The sequence below is a fragment of the Oryzias latipes genome, chromosome 4, assembly GCF_002234675.1.
Source record: "Oryzias latipes chromosome 4, ASM223467v1".
Lineage (NCBI taxonomy): Eukaryota > Metazoa > Chordata > Actinopteri > Beloniformes > Adrianichthyidae > Oryzias > Oryzias latipes.
In genome coordinates, this window is record NC_019862.2 from 14926094 (window position 1) to 14948936 (window position 22843).

Genomic DNA, 22843 nt, shown 5'->3' on the forward strand with positions numbered 1-22843 from the left:
TGACAACAATGACACTAAAATATACTCAAAAATTGGAGGGCAAAGCTATATTGCTGGGGCAGATCCCACCCCGTGACCCTCCATGTCTCCGCCTTTGCTTAAAGTTTGCCAGCCTTTCTGGAAAAAGTCTTGTCAAGGTTTTGAATGAAATATTCTCTTTATTTTTAAGTTTTGGAGCATTGCACGGAAAGCTATGATTTATTTTCTACTACTTTGTGATAAATAACCTTACCTTTTGACAAAACAAAAATGACTCAAGGGACTAAAAGTTTCATTTTGCGATTAACCCTTGTCCTATGACCCCATCCTTACATTGACATGTTCTCCCTACCATGACAAAGGTGGATAAAGGTGGAGAGAATTTCATGTAATCCATGGACACCAGTGAAGATCACAAATCATTGAAGAATAAAGGTTCAACGCACTGTCTAGTGGGTCTAGATGACCCAACTCCCAATGTTAAAGTGACTAGGATAGCACAAGGGTTACACAACAATTTGTCCCCCCAGTTGATTGTAATAACATTTTATTGCAGAAGCGATCACACAAAAATTCACATTTTCATCTTTACAAACAGACCAGCTTCACTCTGTTGCACAGGTTCACCATCAAACCCTGCTGCTTTTGCAGATGTAAGGTTCAGGTGAATCCAGTTTTGTGTCTGGGCATGTGAATCTTCAACACCAAGCCAATGCATTACAGCTTATTTACACATAAAAGCTAAAGGGTTTTTCTTTTTCCACTCTATAGAGCAGGAGAAACGTAGGAAGCCCACACACCAAGACCCAACCAGAATCACCATCATTTCCTTCACTGTAAACGAGCATCTTATAACTTCAGAGAGTTCCACATATAATTAAAATATATACAGATGTCACAGGTGTAGTATCTGCTGTTTGGAGTGCAAAAAGCATTTTTAGGGATTTAAATTCTTCTGATGTGAAAAATGCTACGAATGAGAACAGAAAATGACAACATCTTGAAATGTTCAGTTCTGACGCATATATTTTGGCAGAAGATGAAAGATTACTAGATCTCAGCAGCCCCACTATTTATATTTCATTTACTGTGTTTCAAAAGAGAGAACAGGAACTAAGTAGAGAGACTGAAAAGTAGAAGAAAATAGAGGCAGGCAACAAACATTCTCACAAAATGCAATAAAAATCACAGCATGACATGAATGCAGAATTCAGAGTGACAATGAAAAGACATAAACAAAACAGCTATGGCTTTGACTTGAGCAGTGGAATGCTTTGAATCTTTTATCCACATACAGAAAAATCCAAACCCGTTCAGAAAGATCAAGTTAAAAAAAAAAGATTTCCATTTTTAGTGAAAAAACAAAAATCAGTTTGGCAATAAAATAAATAGACATGCAAAACATTTGTTGTATAATAAACCTGGATGTTTTTGGATTGCGTCAATATTACAGTATTTGTTGTCGATCATAAAGCTTGATGCTGATACTTCATCTTACAATAACAAAATAATAAAAATAAATGAATTAATTCATTTTTACACGTGTAGTTTTTACAACAGCCTCCACCAAGCCCTCGTCTGAGGACCAAACCCAAATGTAAACCGAGGTGGAGGGAGCACAGCTTAAGGCGAGACATTTATTCAGGATCAGAGGTGACGCCAGGGAGGCAGAACTGCTGAGTCGTGTTGCGCCTCACGAGCGCACGGACAGTCTGGGACACGGCCGCTTTTATTTTGGCCGCTGGTTGTCTGCTGGGGTCTCCAGATCTTTGTAAAAGTTGTCAATTTGGTCTTTGTACATCTTCAGCACTACTGGCCGCTTCAGCTTCATGGTCGGCCCTGCAGGACAACAAAGAAATCACTCTAAATCATCTGCATATGTGCATTTTATGAACCTAAACTGCATACATTTATGATGTCTGGAATTCTGAATATGTCCTAGAGTTTAAACGTTTATTGTAACGTTTAATTTCAATAATTTGGCTAAATTAATCTGCAGACACATTACGTAGTCTGTCAAGCTCATCTTTGCTCACCCAGCTCTCCTCCATTGATGGAAAAATCCCGGTTCAGAATGACAAACTTCTGAATGCACTGGGCATTGGAGGTTGCTTTCTTGTTGACCTGGTTGATTCCTTCCTGGATGGCGGCGTGGACTGTGCGGTCGCGTCCGCCTGCGATCTCAGACACGGTTTTGGCGCTAGTCCCCAGCTTCTTGCAGATCTCCACAGCTTCTGGTGTGAGCTCATCCTCTGGGTTGCCTGTCTCTGGGTTTATTTGGCACTGAAGTAGAAAACAAACAAATAAAAAACACATCAGGCCAAATCTTTAAAGCTCAGAACAGGAGGATCATGTTTCTCAAAAAAACTCTTGCTGTAATTAATAATAATAATAATCCATTTGATTTAAAGCGCCTTTCATGAAACTCAAGGACACTGTACAGACAAAGGTTAAAAATAGACATTAAAAGCAGAATGAATATAAATATAAAAGACAAGAATCGAAAGTGAATCAAGAAGGGAAGGCAGAAATAAACATGAGTTTTGTTCTGAATGAATTCATTTTCTGCATGACCACAAAGAAAAATAAACTGTTGATTCTAGTCAATATAACTGACGTCTTACTCTGATGTTTGTGGATAAAGTAAATAGGTAGAACAAAACAGACTGGGGGTATCGTGACAAACACATGAACAAAATGGACAGAATATGTCTATGGCACGGTCACGTTGTGGCTTTTCAGTTTTGAATTACAGGTCATCTTAAAGGTTTTATGAGTAGATAAGATTAGTGCCCAGCCTGATTGTAGTTCTTTGCTATTGTAGTTCTTAAAAAATAGCACAAAAAGCAAGAACCAAATACATACTTTTTTTATTTGATTCAATATGCTCCCATGTGTTAAACATGTTTTTTTTTAATCATAGCCCTCAAGTTTGAAGTTGCAATTCTCCTAGGCACCACTGGGTGGCAGTGCTGGAGCACCTCTGTAAAAACTGACTGGAATATCATGACTTTCAGAATAAATTATAAACATCACACTAAGTCTGTATCTGATACCCAAACTGTATGTTTATGGAGTGATATCAACGTGGTGGCAGAAATATCACTCCATATATGTTTGCCTGCTTTATCTGCATGCTACGGTGGCCCTGAAGTGCAAATCACACCAACAGACCACTCAACACAAAAACAACAATTGAAAATCCAAAATAAAAAAACATGATTACATTTTAAAAATCAAAAGAAAATTCCAGAAACCAAAACACAATAGCAAAATCCAATCAGCGATGTCCCATAGAACCTACCTTTTATTGTGTTATATTTTGTAACATTCCATTTTGATTTCTGGAAGTTTACTTTTTAACCCCGAAATATAAATTTTTTATTTCGTTTCTACTTTTTACAATTGTGTTTTGTTCTGACTTCTAAAATGTATTGGGGTGTTTTTTTTATTATTTGTTTTGCTTTTTGAATTGTTATGGTGATCCTAAACATGTATTTGCATTGAGTGATTTGTTCATGCGATTTGGACTTCAGGGCCACCGTAGCACGTTCACTCTTAACTCTACACATTCATGCTAACTACACTGACATAGCTTAACCAGGGCTATCAGGCTACAGCCTAAATCTCTAATTTATTACCTTAATGGTGACGAGCATGGACAAAAACTTTCTTTTGTCTCCAATCAGCATGGCGTTGCTGAGAAGAGGCACCGCGTCCTTCACTGCATCCTCAATGGGAACAGGAGGGATGTTCTCACCTCCTGCAGTGATGATCAGTTCTGTCAGCAGACAAGAGGAGAGTGTTGAACTTGAGAAGCTTCAGGACATGCAAAACAGAGAAACATACGGATGCATTTCAAAGCAAAATGCCCTTGTGGGCATTACCTTTAATTCGCCCTGTAATGTAGAGGAATCCGTGCTCGTCGCGTTTGCCCAGGTCACCCGAGTGCAGCCAGCCTTCTGCATCCAGAGCCTCCTCCGTCTTGTCCGGTGCATTGAGGTAACCCATGAAGATGTGGCGACCCCAGAAGCAGATCTCGCCGTTCCCCTCCTCGTCAGGGTTGTCCAGCTTTGTTGTGCAACCTGGGATCTCCTTACCACAGCTACCGAACAAACAAAGCATTGGCATAAGGATGTGTCTGTGATTGCTTTCAGGCCACGCAGGAAAAGTCAACATCTCAGGGGAGAAAATGGAACGAAGAGTGGCACCTGGTGAGTCTGAAGGCATCAGGGCGAGAGATGGTGTGGGGTCCAGTGCACTCACTCATGCCGTACAGTTCGAACAGAGGGATATCCAGGCTAAGGAAGAACTCGAGGGTATCTTTGGTGGTGGGGGCAGCTCCAGTGTAGCATTTGGTACAGCGGTCCAGGCCAAGAGCTTTGCGCACCTTTTTAAACACTAACTTTTTGGCTAAGTGATACTGGAACGGAGCCTGGCCAGTTGCTGTGTTTCTGAGCAGAGACAAAAAAAGGAGAAAAATATGACACATGTGAATTTAATATGTGAAAAATACGTGAGGAGAAAAATATGACAGCAAAGTATAACACAGAAACAGCATTGCAGCCAAGAAAGCTTAAACAACACAAAAAGTACAGACACGAAGATGAAGAAATGAAGGGTTCACATGAAAATGAACACTTACTGCCTCATCCTGGTCAGATTGGTCTGCAGACCAACATCTTTGGCCCAAGAAGCTACTTTTCTGCGCAAAGTTGAAGACTTTGCTCCGATGCTTTTCATCTTCTCCTGCATCTTCTCCCAGACTCGTGGGACGCCCATGAAGGCCGTGGGACGCACTTCCTTTAAGGTGTTAACCAGCGACCCCTGAAAAAAAAACATTAAAAAGTTTGGTTTCCTGCTGATTTGCCGCATCCAACTGTTTTCCTCGTCAGATAATGAGTAAAAAAAAACTGTTTACTCATTATCTGACAAGGATAAAGTCAGGACATCAAAAGTGTAGACGCCTGCTGAAGAATTGAAGGTAACTTTTTTCGATTTCATCTCAATCCACTGGACCTGTCACTCCTGTTTTATCAACCGCCTCCTCATCCCTGCATCTACCAACAAATCTTCACCTTCAAGGCGTCCGGCTGGGCGAAGTGAGTTGATCCTCCGACCCTCATGATGAGCCACATGTCCACCATCTGAGCGGCGATGTGGCTCAGCGGCAGGTAGCTGACCACCACCTCCTGGGCTACGGTGGCGTCTGTGAGGCAGACGTGTTTGGCGGTGGAGAGTGCCGTCCACGTTAGCTGAGCAGAAGGAAACACGACTTTAAGTCACATTAAAAATTAGAGAAAACTTTTACCCTATAATAACAGACGAATGATAGAAATGTACTCGGCAAACAAAAAACTATCTTAACAGCTGACATTTATATTTTGCCTCCCCAAAAACAATCTCAAACTTGAAGCAAAAGTTCTCCTGACTTTTTGAAGGATTTATGACTCAGTCCAGTCTTTGTATGTCACCATTTTACCACAAAAAGAGGTTTGTTTTCCCTTATAATTATTGGAGCTCTGACCTGGGAATGTTCCAAGTATTTGAAGACACAGAAAGGACGACATATCAAATCTTATCAGCAGAATGAAGGACACATCACTTCTTGTCATCTCTTTTGCATTCATAAAAAATGTCAAGGATAAGATAATTTTGGACAGGAAAATTGTTTTTCGCATCTCAAGGTGCAGGCGGATTCTCAGAGATGGTTTAAAGTGTGTCCTTCAAACATAAGCAAGCGGAGGACAAAAGAGGATTCACCCCCCCCCAAAAACATTGTTTTTTAATAAACAAAGTCAGCTTTTCTTGATAAAAATAATGTATAGGAAGGGTCATTTTAAACAAGTATAATATGTAACACAGAGCTATAAAAAAGGACTGTTTCTTGAGAAAAACTCAGAAATCAGACAAACGTATTTAAAAATGAATAAACATAACAAAAAAAAGTCTTCCTGAAATAAGCATTCAGGCAGGATTCTGACAATTAAAGCAAGTTTAAATTGAAAATTCTGTTGTTCTGGTTTAATGCAGAGGTTTCTACCATTACTCTGCAACAGTTTATGCTAAAAGAGAATCTTTGATGCTGATGGAGGCAGAGGGATTTTTAACTAAATCCAATCTAGACAGGATCACCTTCTTGCAGGTTTGCTTCAGTAAAGGGTTTGAAAAAACTTCTTTTAAGCCAAGGGTTTAATTGGATTACAACATAAGTAGTCTGTGTGTTGATTGTCCCAAAGACCCTATAAAGTGACATTTTTTGTTGTCTACGTGCAGAAACTCCCACAGCAACCTGCACACCGATCCCCAGTGTGCATTCCTCTTGCCACAAAACAGGAATTGTTGCTTTGAACGCCAGCCGAGTGACGTTTTCAAATATTCAGGTGCACACAGATCTCTTTACTTACGTTGTCGTGGCTCAGCATGACTCCTTTGGGCTGGCCCGTGGTTCCTGAAGTGTAGATGAGTGAGCAGCATTGATTGGGCTTCTGACTAGCAATGATTGCATCGAGGGGCCCGTCGGGCTCGTCGCGTCCCAGCTCCATAAACTCGGCCCACTGTTGAACACACGGCAAGCCTCTTAAAAGGTGATTTCCAGCAGGTGGTTTTTTAGATCCAGCTTGTGTGCTTACCGTGTATAAATTTGGCCTCTTCTCTCTAAGTGCACCTTTGTACTGGACAATGGCTTTCAAGTGAGGCAGCTGGTCTTCAATCTGGGAACAAAAATTACACTTTTATTTAGAATAAGTCTGAAGACAACCATTTTTTTTTTTGCTTTCTTTTGGTTGAAATGTTTGAAAAATAAGATGACTTTATAGAAATAATCTTCTGCAGAAATAAACTTATAAAAGAAGTAGAAAAAATGTAAAGATTACGTGTAGAAATACTTCAGACAGGACAAATTATAGCTCTTAATGTCTAGTTTTTTTTTCTTTGTTTATTCTCCGTTTGAATGCAGTCTTTCCAGCCTTACCTGAAGGATCTTCTGCAGCTGTTTTTCATTTTCCAACACAATGACATTGGCTTTGCAGTTTTCTGCCACAAACTGGCATGCTTCAGGAGAGTTGGTGGTGTAGACGCCAACACCAAACCCACTGCAAAAAAAACAGGAAGAACCAAAGTTAGTGTCTTTAAAATGACACTGGATCTGCAACAATTAGTCAGAATGTTTTATGATGAATCATTGTAACTGATGAGAGCCTCTTAAGCACATTTATGATGCCTCAGGAAATACTGAGATCTCATAAAGCCTCCTTTGAGTCAACATGCCGCACTTCCCTGACGCCACACGATTTGTTTTCCCCCAAAATACAAATGAGGTTGGAGAAGCAGCTTGATCCCCTCCCTCTCATCCCTGCTGGATGCAAACATGAGCTTTACTGAGTTTATCTAATTAAAATAGGCGCTTTGGTTGAACTGGACTGGTTTAACTAGTTCATATTCTCTTTGAAAACAGAACAAATAAGGTGTGGTTTGTTTTAAAAATCCTCTCGTGTGCACTACAAGTCTGTGTGCTCATTTCCACAAGACAACCAAAGCTCACCGATCACCTAATCAGAATTCCAAAACAAATTCTTCCTCATATGCTGCAGCGATTGGAAAATACATCAATAATCTTGTCCTGAAACTTGGATGCTGCGTGAAAATGCCGCCGTAGCAGAGCAGCTGTGTGGTTGCGTAAGCGGCTCAGATGTTGAATGTGGCCTTGACTGGTCTGTTTTTGATTTTCTGGGGGGGGGGGTTGGCCTTTTTTATTTAGCCAGCACACACCGCTTTATTATAATCTTTTTTCTATAGAAATAATGACGTAGTTTTGTAAATCATTATATACTAAAGCACTAGCTTTGGAATTTGAATAAAAATCATGACTACAAAGCTTTTTGCATAATTCAAACAATAGGAGAAGTTTTTAGGGCAATAACTGGAAGGAAAAGTGATTTTTTTTTTTCAAAGACAGTTTTTCTAAAAGAATTATGACATTCTTTTTTAATAGAACGATCTTTTAAAAAATAAAAAACAAGCTCTAATTCTTCCTAAAATCATACCTCATGACTCAGGTTAAGGACATTCTTTGAATACTTTCACCACCCCAGTCTCTTATGAAAACCTTGGCAGGGATGGTAATCAAACAGGCAATCAAAGCACAAGCCTCCAAGCTATGTCCTTAACTCGAACGCCCAAAAAAAAAGGGTTCAACCTGATAGACTGATTTTACAGGTCCTCAGTGCTTCATTCAGTCATTTAAAAACATAAAGACACACAAAGATAAACACACAATCGCCATGTGGAAGAGTGCCGTGTGGAACCTTGAAGGAGAAAACACTGACGTCTTTGCCAAAAAGAAAACAACAAAAAAAAACTCACCCTGCCAGAATGGCTCCAATGTCTGCAATGAACCACTCTGCGGAGTTGAAGCCCAGGATGCAAACCCCGTGATAGCGCTGTAAACCCAGCTGCGAAAAGATAAACTCACATTTTAGACAAAACAGAAGAGCCGCACTGTTAAACAATCCTCTTAGACATGATAAAGAAAATCGCAGAAGAACTTGTGGCAAAGATTTCAAACCTGTCTTTTACTTTGACAATATATTTCCTGTGCATTTATTCTGACTTTCCAGCATCTAACTTTGAGCATTAGCTTTAGAGCTAAATTATTTGACTTTTTTCAAAGCAACTGCGACAGTATTTTTACATTCTTGAAATGTTTCCAGGTAGTTCCCAACTGCGAACAACAGACGGACAAGGAGCCACAACTTCATTCCAAACTTTTCCCACTTTTAAACTAATCTTGCACTCTTGTAATGGTTACAACACAATATAAAGCTCGGCTGCTGATGTATACTTTTCACTGTCGCAGAAAGCTTTGGAAAAAAGAACACACAACCCCAGCCTGCTGTACATAACATGGCCGACAACAAACAAAGGTCTCATGTTCTTAGTGAATGCAGAAGTGAGCCAATCAGGATGTTGCTCGTTTGTGTTTTTGTGAACGCTATCCATATTGTTCAATAGTCTCAGACTTTATGTCTTGATTAACTTAAAAATAATCCTCTCTCCTTCTGAGTTTGATTTCCATCTTCTGTGTCAATATTTTAGCAAAGCATATTTTGAGCTTCCTGACTGTGTATCAACACAAACAGATTCGGCGGCCCAAAAACCTTTTTAACTTTTGGCTCCGTTTTTGAGAGAAGTGGTACAGAACATTTTTCCAGCCTCAGATTAGCTCCTGTAGTAATCCTCAAATCTGCTTTTCTAGAAAAGGCTCATGGTCAGTAGGATTTTTGATTTGAACATTCAATGCTGTTGATAAAAAAAATCAACAAACAGTGGAAAGTTTGAGCAAAAGTACCTTGATTATACCAAAATAATGTCATCTGACAATTTCATTTAACCCACACAAAAAGATTCAAGTACAATTACCTTTAAATAGCTCTTGGCAGCAGTGCGGCATGCCTTATAGTAGTCTTTGTAGTTCAGGCTTTTTGCCTGATCGCCCTCTTTCCAAGCCAAAGCTGTGTTGTCACCATAGCGCTCCACAGCTGAGGTGAACATTTGGTGGACAGTCAAAGGAGGTTCAGCAGCCACACCAGACTCCCCCATCCTGAGTTTCACCTCAGCATCCCCCTGTGACGTCCACAGAGGGGACTTCGCTGCCTCTGTCTTGGCCGATGGGTCTGGGCTTTGGGTATTCACTGGAAGAAGTGCACAGTGTTCAGGCTGTTTGACTTTAGAAGTAAACAAAGAATGAGTTAACAGTCTCCCAATTCTTTAAGCTTTATCTTACATCCCAAAAATGAATTTGGACATATCTCTTATCTATTAACATCCAAAAGGGTAAACAAAGTCTTTGTATTTCTTTAAAAAAAATTCATCTTTGCCAACATTGTGTAAACAAAAGATATAAAATGAAAATATTATTTTACAGTAAGAAACCTTATGTTAGATTAATAATAAATTAATTAAAATAAATTAATTGATAAATTAATTATAATTATAGTGGACATTTATAGTTTATTTTTTAATCACAGTGGCATCAAGCAACGCATTTTCAAAATAAAATCTTACAACTTATAACAGATTTGTGACACAACTATTGATGGGTTCCATAAAATATCTAAAGGTCAATAGTTTTCTAAGTACGGTGGGGGGTGGGGGGTGGGGATGGGGGGATGCAGATAAATATTAAATATTATTAAATATTATTAATAAGTACAATAATATGAATGGTCCTTTGTTGTAAAAAAAATTAAAATACAAGTTTTAAAATTAAAAGTGCACCTTTTCATGCAATAAATAACATTAAAAGAGCAAAATGTCTAACTAATACAGGGAAAAGTGTCAAAGTTGAGTTTCAGGGAAGGAAAGAGGAAGTGAAGTTTGTTTCATCAATGACTCGGACTCTGCTTCCTCTGGAAAAACTTTTAGACCCAACTGCTGACCGCAGCAAAATAGGGAGCTCACGGCTGTTTGCCCACTGACATTCACCATGGAAATCCGGCTGCTCTGGCCTCACAGATGCAGCACATTCGACAGAGTAAACAAACACAGGCCTCACCCTGTTCCGTGTTTGTCCTCTGCTCCGCTGGGACTGCCACGCTTTCCAGAGCATCCACAGCAGCGGCCTCTACGTCCCTCTCTGCGGACTCTTCCTCTGAGGAGTCGCTACGGAAAAGGAAGGGGAAAAACAACACGTCATTCCCTCTGACAGAACAAATTTCCCAAGTGAATGTGATCCATATCCTCTGAAGGAAAATGCTGGAAGACTATTGTGAATCTGTGTTGAGTCGTGAGGTGAAAAACTCCCCCAATAACAGTTATTTCTACCTGTGAAAAAAGTTGGACAATGAAACTACCCTTTTGTTAAATTAATTTTTTGGGAGTTTTAATATCAGAACAATATTAAGTCATGTAGAAAACAAAAAGTTAGTTTCTCCAAAAAGAGCAGGGCTTGTGGTCTGCATACTTTGCTGTGTCCGCGTGTTCAGAAACAGGAGAAGCTTCAGTGTCTCTAGCAGGACAGGAGGGTTCTGGAAAGCCCACTTCTTGAGGACGCTCCATGACCACAGGCTCAGACATGGCGTTGGGTTCTAATGCGGTCACTGAAATAAAAAAATAAAAAAATTAAAAACCATGATAAACCATGATAATACACTACAATTGACTTGTAACAGGTGAAGACTTTGCAGAACAACCCATGAGGTTGACTGTAAAATACTGACTCACACCGCTCACTGGTCATTTTTGTCTGAATAAATTACCATTGGTGGGAAAGAAATACAAGCTAGCACGGCATAAAACTGATACCTGAACTGAGCAGATTGTCCAATCTCTTGACTTATACCACCAACACTTAAGCGTGATCAGCAGTCACATGGGATTGTTGCATCGTGAACACCCAATGTTGTTGGTCATGGGCCACATTGAACATTTCAACAGTTCCCTTTGGGGTACCGTCACAAATTCATCTTCACTGCTTTTCTTTTCTTCAGACTTTAGTGTAAAATTATTGATCAAATAAAACAGTAAACATTGATCATAGCTTTTGCTAAGCTCAAAATACACTCCAATCGTCACACTTCCATGATACAACTATGGAATACAACCTTTACCGGTACCTTCGTGAGTGCCAACATACAATGCAATTGTGACGTCTTTCAGTTAACGCACAGCAACAGCTGGAGGAACATATGGAGCCGGCAAGTTGGAGTAGCCACAGAGATAATATTGTTTGATGAAACGTTTATTGCTCTGTTTGGTCAACTGACGCTAAAGCCAGGGACTATACAAAGAAGAAAAGACACGTAGGACTATAGGGTTACTGATTAATCCTATTGAACCAATTTTCATTTAGAAAATGCATGAAATCTATAAAGCAATTCCTTTTACTTTTTTATGCAGTTTTTTTAAATATTAAAAATCAATTTATATGAATTCTTGTTTGTGTTCAGTTCTGTCCAAAGCCGCGTAGAGACAAACTTTTTAGAGATCCTGAGGCGTTCGTATCAACTCAAAGAATGTCATGTGGACTAAACTTCAAGAGGGGGAGGAAAAGCCTTTAGATCTCTCACAATAGATAGCACATTTTTGTGTTTCTGTTTTTACCGAAGCAGTCTGCTGCAGACACAGCTCGGGTGGGGGAATGTGGGGGCAGGGTTGAAGCAGACCAGACAAGACTAAAAACCTCCACTTCTGTCTTTAAGAAGGACTGAAAGTGGAAGGGAGAGTCAATGTGAAACTCAAGAAGGTTTCAGGATGTTTTGGGGAACTTTAACCCTTACAGGGGAAACTCTTAAGCTATTACTTTTGACAAACACTGCAACCAGGAGCGATCCCATGAGCTCATCACAGTTCCATAGGATTAAACTCTTATTTAGCACTCTAGTGACAGCCAAAGAAAACTAACTTTCATAATTAATCAATAATCAACAAGAAAATCAAAGTTATTAGTCCAATTTACCATGAAAGCTCCCCATTCCACTGTTGTAAATTAGCCATTTTTACACATTTCATCTCACTAAGCGGCTGAATCAGTTTGCTGGACTGGCGATGGGAACCAGGGTTAGTTTCCCAGGGGTGCAATGAGTTTCATCCAGTGTGGGTCCTCAGGCAAGACCCTTCATGCTGGTGCTTACTGTAGACACGTGGGGGCCCAGGTCTGGGTTCCAAATCCAGATAAAGTACAGGGTTGTGTCGGGAAGGGCATCCGGCGTAAAACTCTCGGCCAAACGAAATGTGCAGATCAGTGAAAACCGATTCACTCTGGTGACCCTTGAAGGGATGTGTCGAAAGGTAAACAACACAGTTCATGACTATACTGTTCATGATTACTGGCTTTATAATATCAAGAAAAATATAATTTTCTTTCTACTCCGCCTTCAGCCAATAGTAGCCAAGTTCGGCTCTGGCAGTTCTGTGACCCAGATAGGGATAAAGCGGGTTAAGAAAATTGATGGATGGATATTTTCTTTCACTTTCAGTAACTGGATTGACAAGAGAAACCAACAAAAATGAATCCACAAAAATCCTAGGTAGGCACTTTGACTTTGTTATGATAGTTTGAATAATTTGATCGTTATGCTGAACATGGTTAAAGTCATACTGCATCTTCCACCAGTTATCCTCTCATCATCAGGGTTTTCACATGAAAGATGAACCCAGCCAGTTGATTTTCTGTAGACCCATTAGGTCTGTGAACTCTGGGTAACTGTTGAGCCTCTTTTCACAGAGCTGCAGATCTCTCAGAGGTATTATTGACAGACTGCAGTCGACAGACGATGATCGCTGTATCCAAGTGATTCACTGGCTGTGTCATGCAGAGAGAGGTACGCAGCAACAGCTGGGAGGACATGGCTCACACTAAACCTCTTATTCTTTACCCCTGATTAGCAGACAACATGTGTGTCTTCTAAATAAACATATATGAAATTTAAAAATATGCCTTCACTGTTTCTTGTCTCATATCTTGTAGCAAAAGCTGCCACGCCACAGTATTACTTTCTGTGAGCTGCAGCTGTCCCTTTAGCATGGTAATAAGTCCAATTTGGATATCAAGCTTCCAGCAATACCCTTTAACAATGAAAGTACAGTGAAAAGATGCTGTATTTTTACTTATCACTATTTGGATTCTTAAAGCAGTAAAGACTGCAGTTATCAATAAAAGTACGGATCAATGAAGGAAAGATTGGTGAAAGCAACAGCAGACGTGCTTTAGCTCCCATCTGAAGTGGTTACACCCATTTGAGCAGAAGTTCAGTAGAAACCACACTACGATCTATTTTTTATCTTTTTAAATCATCAGATCTCAAACGTATGTTTAAAAATAGTATAACAATAAATAAAAATAGAATTATACAAAAATAAAACACACAAATTGGGGCATTATTTTTTTTAAAACAACCTAATATTTACTTTTTTTGTATAACCAATTTATTAATAGATAGAATAATGAAAAAAAGGAAGTTATTATTATTATTTTGATGATCGAGGTAGTGAGGGCAGGCTTTCTCCCTTTACATCAAGAAAGATATAAATGTGAGTACTTACATTGCATGGTTGAAACTATCTCCTTTGGTTCTGTTCTTACAGCTTTTCGAGGGAATAATTAAGTTTCCTTTACGTGAGATTCTGTGGCTTGGGAAACAAGGAGAACCGGTAGCTGAGTCTACAACCGAGGCAGCATATCATTCATTTTCAAACACCAGCCGGCTCTCTGGGCCCCTCCCCCTGCCGAGGACCCCACCCAAACAGGCAGGCCAGCTTCCTCCAGCTGTAGCCCCGCCCTCCTCACCCTAAAGCATTCTGATTGGCTGAAACGGCTCACACCACACAGCCTTTCGCTAGATATGGGAATGCAAACCAATGACGAGGATGAAGAAGAGAGGGGGGGGGGGGGGTGCAATGAGGAAGCTGCACACATTTTTTTTTTTTACAGATGATGCTGTGAAACTCCCGCCCTTCCCCCAGCAGAGAAAAATGCGGCATTACTCGCGTACACATTGCAGATCTGCCGGCTGGGGTTACTATCAGACACGAGGTTTCTGAGAGGACACGCTCCAGAGCTGGGTGAGCTCTGGTTTTCCACTGAGTGAAATTAAGCACGAGCAAAATGCAAAGACACCCACATCCTGTGACCTCCTAAATTCACTGATCCTTTTTCACACAAGCCATTTTAAAGCCTTTTAATTCATATATTATGTACCGCATTAACTCTAAAATAACATATTTCCAATTAAATGAGGTTTTTGTTTTCTACAAATACTATTTATAATCAATATCACATCATTTAGCATAATTATTTCAACCATAGTTTCTGACCTACTTTTAGTTCTCGGGCTGAGAGTTTGCCTCCCACAAAGGCAATCCAGAATTACCACTTTGTGTCATATCCTGACAGAGGAGTCATTTATAAATATGTGACAGCTCTATCTAAATCTTTTGAACGCACACACACAAAAATAAACCTTTTGTATTATTTCCCCAAACCCTGTGGACTGAACCCTTACAGTGATCACGTAAAGTGAGCTAAAAGCATACCAGATTCCTCTGCAAGCTCATTTGAATAGCATGTAAAACCACAACCTGACCAAACCTGAACTCAGGTCAACATCAAACGCAGGACATGAAGCTTTGATTGCATCCCTGTTTAGGATTCAACTTTTGTGCAACAACTTGCATTAACAGATGCAATACATAGGTGAAGTGAGAAATTATCCATAAATCACAAAAGTGTGCTTTACTCTGTAAGTAACTAAGCTCCAGCCAATGAGATGAATAGACATCACCACCACACCACAGCATCACGTGACATCCAGATGTCTGCTGATCCAGTGTCCGCATGCGCACAGAAACAAACTGCTCACGGATGATGCACATTTGGCATACATCATTTTATCCCCTACCACAAAGTGTTATGAAACAGACTTTTTAAAATTTTGTTTACCTATTTTCAAGCAAAACTATTTTTAACTATATTTTAAAAAATAACATATTTTTTCTGTCTTAACTTAAACGACACCACTGGCTCAGATCTTTATTTATTTAAGGGCGTTAAATACTGACTAAGGGTTTTGTCAAGTGCTTTAAAGAAAGTGGAAGTAGGAATTAAGGTTTACAAAAATGTAGTAAAGTAAAGCAAGGACAATTAATGTCAGCAGCCAGACAAATGTAGGTATTGCAGACTTCACCGTTGTGTCTGTCTGTATTAGGCCAAGTGAGAGTGACAAAGAGGAAAATGAAATTGGCAAAAAGAGGACAAGTGCCTCGAGCTCTGCAGTACTGTTTCCTTTGTTAAGTTAGATACATAGACGGTATATATTGGATGCAAACAGTTATATGAAGAAGTGCCTAATACAAAATAAACAAAGCAAACCAAAAAAATCAATCAATAACAAAACTTATGATAAACCTTTGAGAGTGACTCACAACTCCAAAAAGCATTTTGTTGTTACACAGATCCCCATCATGGCAAATAGATGGTTTTAGAAGTTATAGTTCATTCATTCATCTTCTTCCGTTTTGTCCCTTTCGGGGACGGGGCTGCTGGAGCCTATCCCGGCCACTTGTGGGTGAAGGCAGGGGGCACCCTGGACAGGTTGCCAGTCTGTCGCAGGGCAAGAAGTTATAGTGCGATAGAAAAATTACTAAATTTTGTACTTTAATTCATCTTTGAATGTCCCCACAATCACACTACACTCACATTTGATTGAGAAAAGTTCTTAAAATTGCAGTTAGAGCAAAAGTCTATGATGATATCGACCATTAAGAGCTTTTTTATTATTATTATTTTAAATACTGATTACACATGGTGTGCTTAGGTTAAATAACCTGCCAGTGTTAAAAGTAAACTACAACTCCCAAATGGCCTAGTCAGTGCTAAAGCTAAAGTCATCTATATAAATATTTATACACTATAGGTTTATAAAGTAAGCATAAAAATGGCAAAAAAAAATATTTTTATTTTTTAGTGTTTGTTGCAAACATGAGGCTAATTTTTCTTATATAAAAAAATCTTATATTAAGATTTTAGAGACACAACTCTTGAGTTTGCTTTTTTACTAGCACGCTAGATGCAGTTTACTTTAGGGGAAGGGTCAATTTTATTTACAACGATGGTTGTAGCTCGCATCAGAATTAAACTTTGAACATAACATTTACATAGAAATGAGTGCAAATAACTATGGTCTTATTTTTTACACAAATCAAATAAATTAAATGCCTTTATTTATTTATCATTAGAATGTTATCTGTTATTGTTATCACAGTTCAGTTTACATATTTAATTAGATCAACAAAAAGATCTATATTTCATGATTTTTAATACCAGTAGCTGTAGAAAATGTATAAGTTATAAGAGCAAAACTCACTTGCCTTCTGTTTTGAACGTGCTTCCGATGATTGTGAAAACGACTGAGACAGAGTGTGGCTTACCTGCCTGAAACACCTGCTACACCTGCACATCAGTCACACAAGCCATACAAAGAGTCTGACGACGTCATGTGTTTTTCCAAACTTAATGACCCCCACAAATGGTATTTTCGTAAAAGGAACATAAAAAGCAAAAACTTTTATTTTGAAAATGTGAAAACTGTAAAACATTAACTTATTTGAAACATTTTTGAAAAAGGATTTTTTTTTCTAAAGCAGTGAAACCAAGTAAATAAATAAATAAAAGTTTTAAAGCACACCCACAAAACTTAGAAAATGACTTTTAAGGGCCTTTTACTTGACTGTTATATATTTAAAGACTACAGGTACTGTTGACCCCTTAACTGAAATTTAAAGGTCAGTTTACCCTCATTTTCTAATTTAAGCACTCAAATTTTGCTGTGGTGGTGGAGCTATGCTGCCATCTTGTGTTAACAACATGAACTATTTTACCATCCATCCATCCATTGGTGTACCGTATTTTTCTTCATTTTACAACTAAATCTGATTAAAGCCAGCTAAATAGCACCCCTTGTGGTTCAATTTGATTTGACAGCCTAACTGGGCGGAACGCTCGTCCCTGTTGGCCCCTCCTCTAGATCGAGGGCTCTGACGTAGGCTTTCGAGGGTAGCAACAGTTGCCTTGAGACCCCGTCGCTCTATAGTGACTGTAGTCGTGGAGACAGTTACTTACCAACGGGCGCAACACTCAGCAACAGCAGCAGCATCTGGAAGTCAGAGTGGAAAAGAGAGCAGAGCGAGGCCAGAACTTTTCTCAAACAAAGGTGACTATGTGTTTATAGAATTTTACAAAGAATTGTTTTCTTACTATAAAAAAATCTCGAGTCAAAGGCGTCTTGGGTTATCCACAACATAACTTTCCCTTCTTTGTGGCATTCGCTCCAAGTTGCTAGCGGTTTCCTTCCTTCTACCTTTAAAAAAACAAACCAAAAAAGAAAAAAAAAAAACCGACATCCTCGTGTCCGTCTGGTCTCCATTGAATTGTCAGCAACAGCTCGCTAGCAAACATCTTTATTGTCACTTCCACTCTTAGCCGATTCGGCGTCAGTTTACACTTGTTGCTACGTTGTTGTAGTGTGTGTGGAGACCGGAGCCACACTTCTCCCGGCTCAATCCCAGCAGGACTCATCGGCTCCAGCTAATGCTAATGTCGGCACAGCCACAAGAACAAGTTTGCGATGAGTTACGACCAGACCTGGGGTCGTATCAGGGGGATTTTACCCCCTTCGCAGCTTCATTTTATCTATTCTTTTTAATCTTGTGGAAATTGAGCAGGGAAGTAATTGCACCGCTGGTTCTGGTTCTTCCAACTGGAACGGTCGTCTGTCTCACACAGCCTTCATAAACCCTAATGGCAGGAGGAGTAAGTTGTCAGGTGCGTTTTTGACTCACTATTTTTGTCATTTAAAAGGAAAATACACATGTTATGGTAAGACACAGGTATAGAAGTAGTAGCCTCTCACACAGTACTTCATTTGATCTATTCTAAAACCAGCTAAATTAGTTAAATTAAGGGAGGAAAAGAGTTTTTCAATCTAGGAAATGACTTTTAAATATTATTTTGTGTTACAGCTAGGTGGTGCCACTGTGTGATTGTTTTTTTCCCCCCCAATGCTCTGTTTTGTTTACTCTGTTTAAAGTTTGGTGGAATTTTAAAACTGGGATTACTTCATACTTGGATGCAACAGATGCTCATGTATTTATTTTAGAGTTACAACATAGCAGCATATTAATCAAGTTTATTAAACGCTGTGAGGAGAACATCGCTTTGATACAGACAATGCTTTCCTATGATCTGTTTATGTTTATATTCTGGAAGAACCAGCTGGTTTAGTCTTGTTTGTTCTCCTTTAATTAACAGGAGCACCTGTTTTGTTGTTTTTATTGAAACAATTGACATTTATCAGATTATTCTCCTGAAAAAACAGAAATGTAAAGGGCTGCTGCCATGTGATTGGGTGACTCGATACATGAATCAGAATAGTAGATGCAACCATTGTGAACTTAGTATACATTTTTTAATGTTTTAATATTATTATTGTTTTCAGCTTTTACAATAACTTAACATGAATTATTGCATTTTCTAAAATACATCTGTTGGATGCAAAGGTAATTAATAAAGACTGATACCAAAGTCATCAATGCTATAGTTTCCTTTAGGCAGTAAAGGTGGGTGAATTGTTGTAATGGCCAAACCAGAACTTGTTGATGTTCATCAAACATCTCCTGTCCAGGAGTTTACTCATGTTTTATTTGAATATTACTGGATCAATTGTAAATATTCCATGGTAAGAAACTAACTCAAGGTGTTTATTTGCAGCAACAGAACATAAAAATGCAAATACAGCTGTGTCAACAGTAAGTAACCCCCCACTAACCTTACCATTTGAACACGACTCTCATGCTAAGATGGCAACTTGATACACCAATACAATCAAATCATGAAAAGAAACGTGTTAAGAATGGATAAAGCTGTTGGGGATTATTCTATTAAATTCAGGCTTTTTCATCAGGTTATTGCCATTTGCTTATTCACGATTTAAGCCTATTAAAGGTATACCAGTATTCCCTATTAATGCTGACTTTAGCATTATGCCAACGCTTTTAGCTAATTTTGGCTTTAGTATGGTTGTGTTCAAATTCCTTTGCTACCCGATCGGTCCCACGCATGCGTAAATCTTATGTCACTACTTAGTGCACTATAAAGTCGTAGAGCTGTCTTATTCCACAATTGCACAATTGAGTTCTCTAGAAATTTCCCAGAAGTCTCTGAAAATAAATGGTGTGCATCGATACTTTCTAGACTAACTGACTAGACTGACGAATATAGACCACAATGCATTGCGTTTGAATGATTTTTCATGTAAATAAAAAGATATTTTAATTAATCTTTTATAAATCATCCAAGTTTTTATCTTCAGAAGTCAGTGGGTTCAAAAAAGGCCTTCTTAAAAAGCTCATATTTATTAAGTTTTTACTTCAGGAAATTGGCGAAGTGATAATTAAAAATTAAATTATAATTAAAAAAACAGTGTATGTTCAAATTGCTGAAATCGGACATACCCTATATGTTTTCATGGTCATTTAGTTGAATCTATATTGGCGTAATGCTAATTTATTTATTTAATATTAGCATTCCTGTATATTTTTGGCTTGTTTGATGTTAAGGCTGAAAATCCGCATTATCCTTTCTTGCTATGCTAATTATGTTAAAATTGTCATGTTGCTAGAACATTCAGCAAGTTTCACTATTCTCTAATGATTAGAATCCTATTTCAAATGGTGTAAACAGGGCCTATAGACATTGTTGGAGCAGGGCCCAGAATGGGGTGACGGGCCACTGCGAATAGCTGGGACCATCTAATGCTGATGCAGCTTGTTGAAAGCAGGTCCTAAGAGAAAGTTCGCACTGGTACAATGATTTTCTTTGGTTAGTTTTCTACAAGTGGTGTTTTCCCATCTGTTAGTTTTTTCAGTTTGCATGACTGTTTGCATCATGTAAGTGTTTTTGTTGCGTTGCAGCTCATCAATCTAAGTATTACACAAAGTTGTCCTTTCGCTGACCTGCGTTTCTGTCCTCCAGCCTCCTTCCACTCCATATCTAAAATTGCTAGTAAGGTTTTTGCACAGCTATGTCAACTGTTAGCCATGTATCACTGTTTTCTGTGTTTTTGTATGTATGTGCACGGCTCAGCCAACAGTAAGGCAGCTGCAGCAGCCTCTTGGGTAGTGGGTGACCTGAGCCAGCTTTAGTCACATGTTCCGCATGTGTACATGTGCTGTTTGAGTTTTCTGTGTGCATTCATGAGTGTGTTATGTTGGTGTGTGTGTTTGCTCGTGCTGTATTTAGCTATCATGATGAGGCCCACTGTTCCCTGAGGGAGAAGCTTCAATCTAATTCAGTAGTCAGCTGCAGATACAGACATAGGACCTGATAACTGTCATCTGCTTTACTGCTGCTGTGTACAGTTCATCACATACAGTTAGAACTGCATTTATCTCCTACTGTGTTCAGTGAGCGTCTTGCTTTTGCACATATGATTGTCTTATTTTTGCCCAGTTTGAATGGTTTATCCCATAACTCCAGTCAAACGCATGTCAGGGAATCGTAGAGCGAAACAGAGGGACAGAGATGAGGAGGGGGTGCCTTGTGGGGCTTGTTAAGTTGGAATTAATGATGCAATTTTGTTCTCATCAGATGTTTCAGTTTCACAAACTTCATAACTCATTGATTTGCTAAAGGCGTTTAACCATTATTTCTTCAGAATAGAAAGGCTGTCACGCTAGCATTAAGCCATCCATGTAAAGAGATTTAGGAAATCACTGCAGGCTTCTGCTGCTATGGAGACGACAAACAAATCTTGTTATATGTTGGAAAATGCCGTTAATGGTTGGGCGCTGCGCGGTAACAAGTTGGAACTTGTGAAATTAAACGGTTTTCAGTCTGTCTCCGCTGTGGGGATGTCATCAGCTGCATTCCTCACATTCCACCTGTTGTATCGTAGCTACACAATTGGTAATTAAATTTCCTGCTGCAAACAGCAGTCATAGTAGATAAAAATAAAAGTGGCATCTTACGGGAAACTTCTAACTGGTGTGATTAGGGTAGAAAGAGATCTAGAGTTTTCTTGGATTAAGGCTTTCTGAGTTTGTTTATGCAAACTTATGTGCAGAACCAGACAGTGTACAAATAAATGAGAACTTCTAAGAAACAAGAGCTGCTTAAATGCCTTTTTGGATCAAGAAGTCTTTCCAGCACACGCCTCACTGCTTTCATTGTCCACTTCAATATTACTAAATCTCCTGGGGGGCTTAAGGCCTCTGTTGTACTGGAGATCTTCATTAATTCTTTAAGGTTTCTTCGATACCAACTTGTTGGTGTTCATTACTGAACAGAATTCTACATTTAATTACGCTAAAGTTGTTTAAAAGTGCAGCACAGAGATGAGCAGCAAAAGATTCTTTTTTGGGTTTGCAAAGTCGCTAAAGCTTGTCAGCATCATTGCAGTGTGGACAGGTTTTTTGAAGGATTTTCTATGAGCATAATAGAAAATACCTGGTGTGGTCTCTCCGTGACAACAGCCGTAAAGGAAGAGTATGGGATGTCTAGTGTTTATAATGTTGATCAAAATAGGATAATAATTACAATGTATCCCAGATTTTTTTTTATAGTATAAGTCGCGTTCTTTTGCATAGTTTGGCCGGCAGTGCGACTTATAATGAGGTGTGACTTATATGTGATTTTATTTTTTAAATAATTTTTTGCCGCAACTGCTAGAAGGCACTGTAGGTGTGTGCATCAGTATTTGCTACATACTGCAACGTAGAAGAAGCAGATCCTGGTATTACACCAGGCTTGATGGTTCCAAAATGACACAGAGGATGAAGAATTCAATGGATTTAGGGATAAAAAAGACTTTAGTTGACTTGTTAGCATGTTCTTTATGCTATGATTATCTATATTATGACTATATTGTGGAGCGACTCATAGCCTGAAAAATACAGTATATGGAACCGCCTCTTTTCTGTTCCATAAGTTTTGTTGCTACAATAAAAAATATGTAATGTTCTGCTTTAACTTCAGCTTTACTAAACTTTCTTTCATGTTAAAGCTCATAACATCGCCATAGCAACTGACGCTGAAAATCTAGAATATCTAGAATATAATATAATCCATTATCAAAACAAATTACAGTAAAAAAGCAACAACTGATATGTCTGGGTATTAGAAGGGCTATTAGGTTTCGGTAGTGTTGATCTGAAGGGAGAGGATGGGCTGATTTTATTTTTAACCTCTGCGTGTGCACAGGATTCATTTGATGTTTTGTGTGACAAATATGCAGCTCTGTTTACATATTTTTGTGACTGGACTTGTTATATCCGGTTGCAATTCTTGGATTCAGTCACAGAAGTGATAAGG

General features: G+C 38.9%; 2 protein-coding genes across 7 annotated transcripts in view; one reads left to right on the forward strand and one right to left on the reverse strand.

Moving 5' to 3' along the window:
- Nucleotides 1-509: 509 nt before the first annotated feature.
- On the reverse strand, nt 510-17645 carry acsbg2 (acyl-CoA synthetase bubblegum family member 2). Of its 3 annotated transcripts, XM_023954302.1 has the most exons (16): nt 14023-14190; nt 12612-12747; nt 10943-11078; nt 10535-10641; nt 9400-9671; nt 8344-8432; nt 6953-7073; nt 6612-6692; nt 6387-6536; nt 5058-5234; nt 4625-4806; nt 4191-4433; nt 3867-4084; nt 3621-3760; nt 2016-2262; nt 510-1818 (listed from the first exon to the last, which is right to left on the reverse strand). In XM_023954302.1, coding segments are annotated over exons 2-16 (2274 nt in total). In that variant the 5' UTR covers nt 12613-12747; nt 14023-14190; the 3' UTR covers nt 510-1708. The 3 variants fall into 3 exon arrangements, with proteins under 3 accessions (XP_023810070.1, XP_023810068.1, XP_023810069.1); XM_023954300.1 differs by lacking the exons at nt 12612-12747; nt 14023-14190 and adding an exon at nt 17597-17645; XM_023954301.1 differs by lacking the exon at nt 12612-12747.
- rfx2 (regulatory factor X2) overlaps nt 17557-22843 on the forward strand; it is a 29491-nt gene continuing 24204 nt past the window's right edge. For 2 of the 4 annotated variants that reach the window (XM_023954306.1, XM_023954303.1), the window contains exon 1: nt 17581-17687. The gene's annotated coding sequence lies outside the window, so the exon portion shown is untranslated. The other 2 variants (XM_023954305.1, XM_023954304.1) reach the window with 2 other exon arrangements.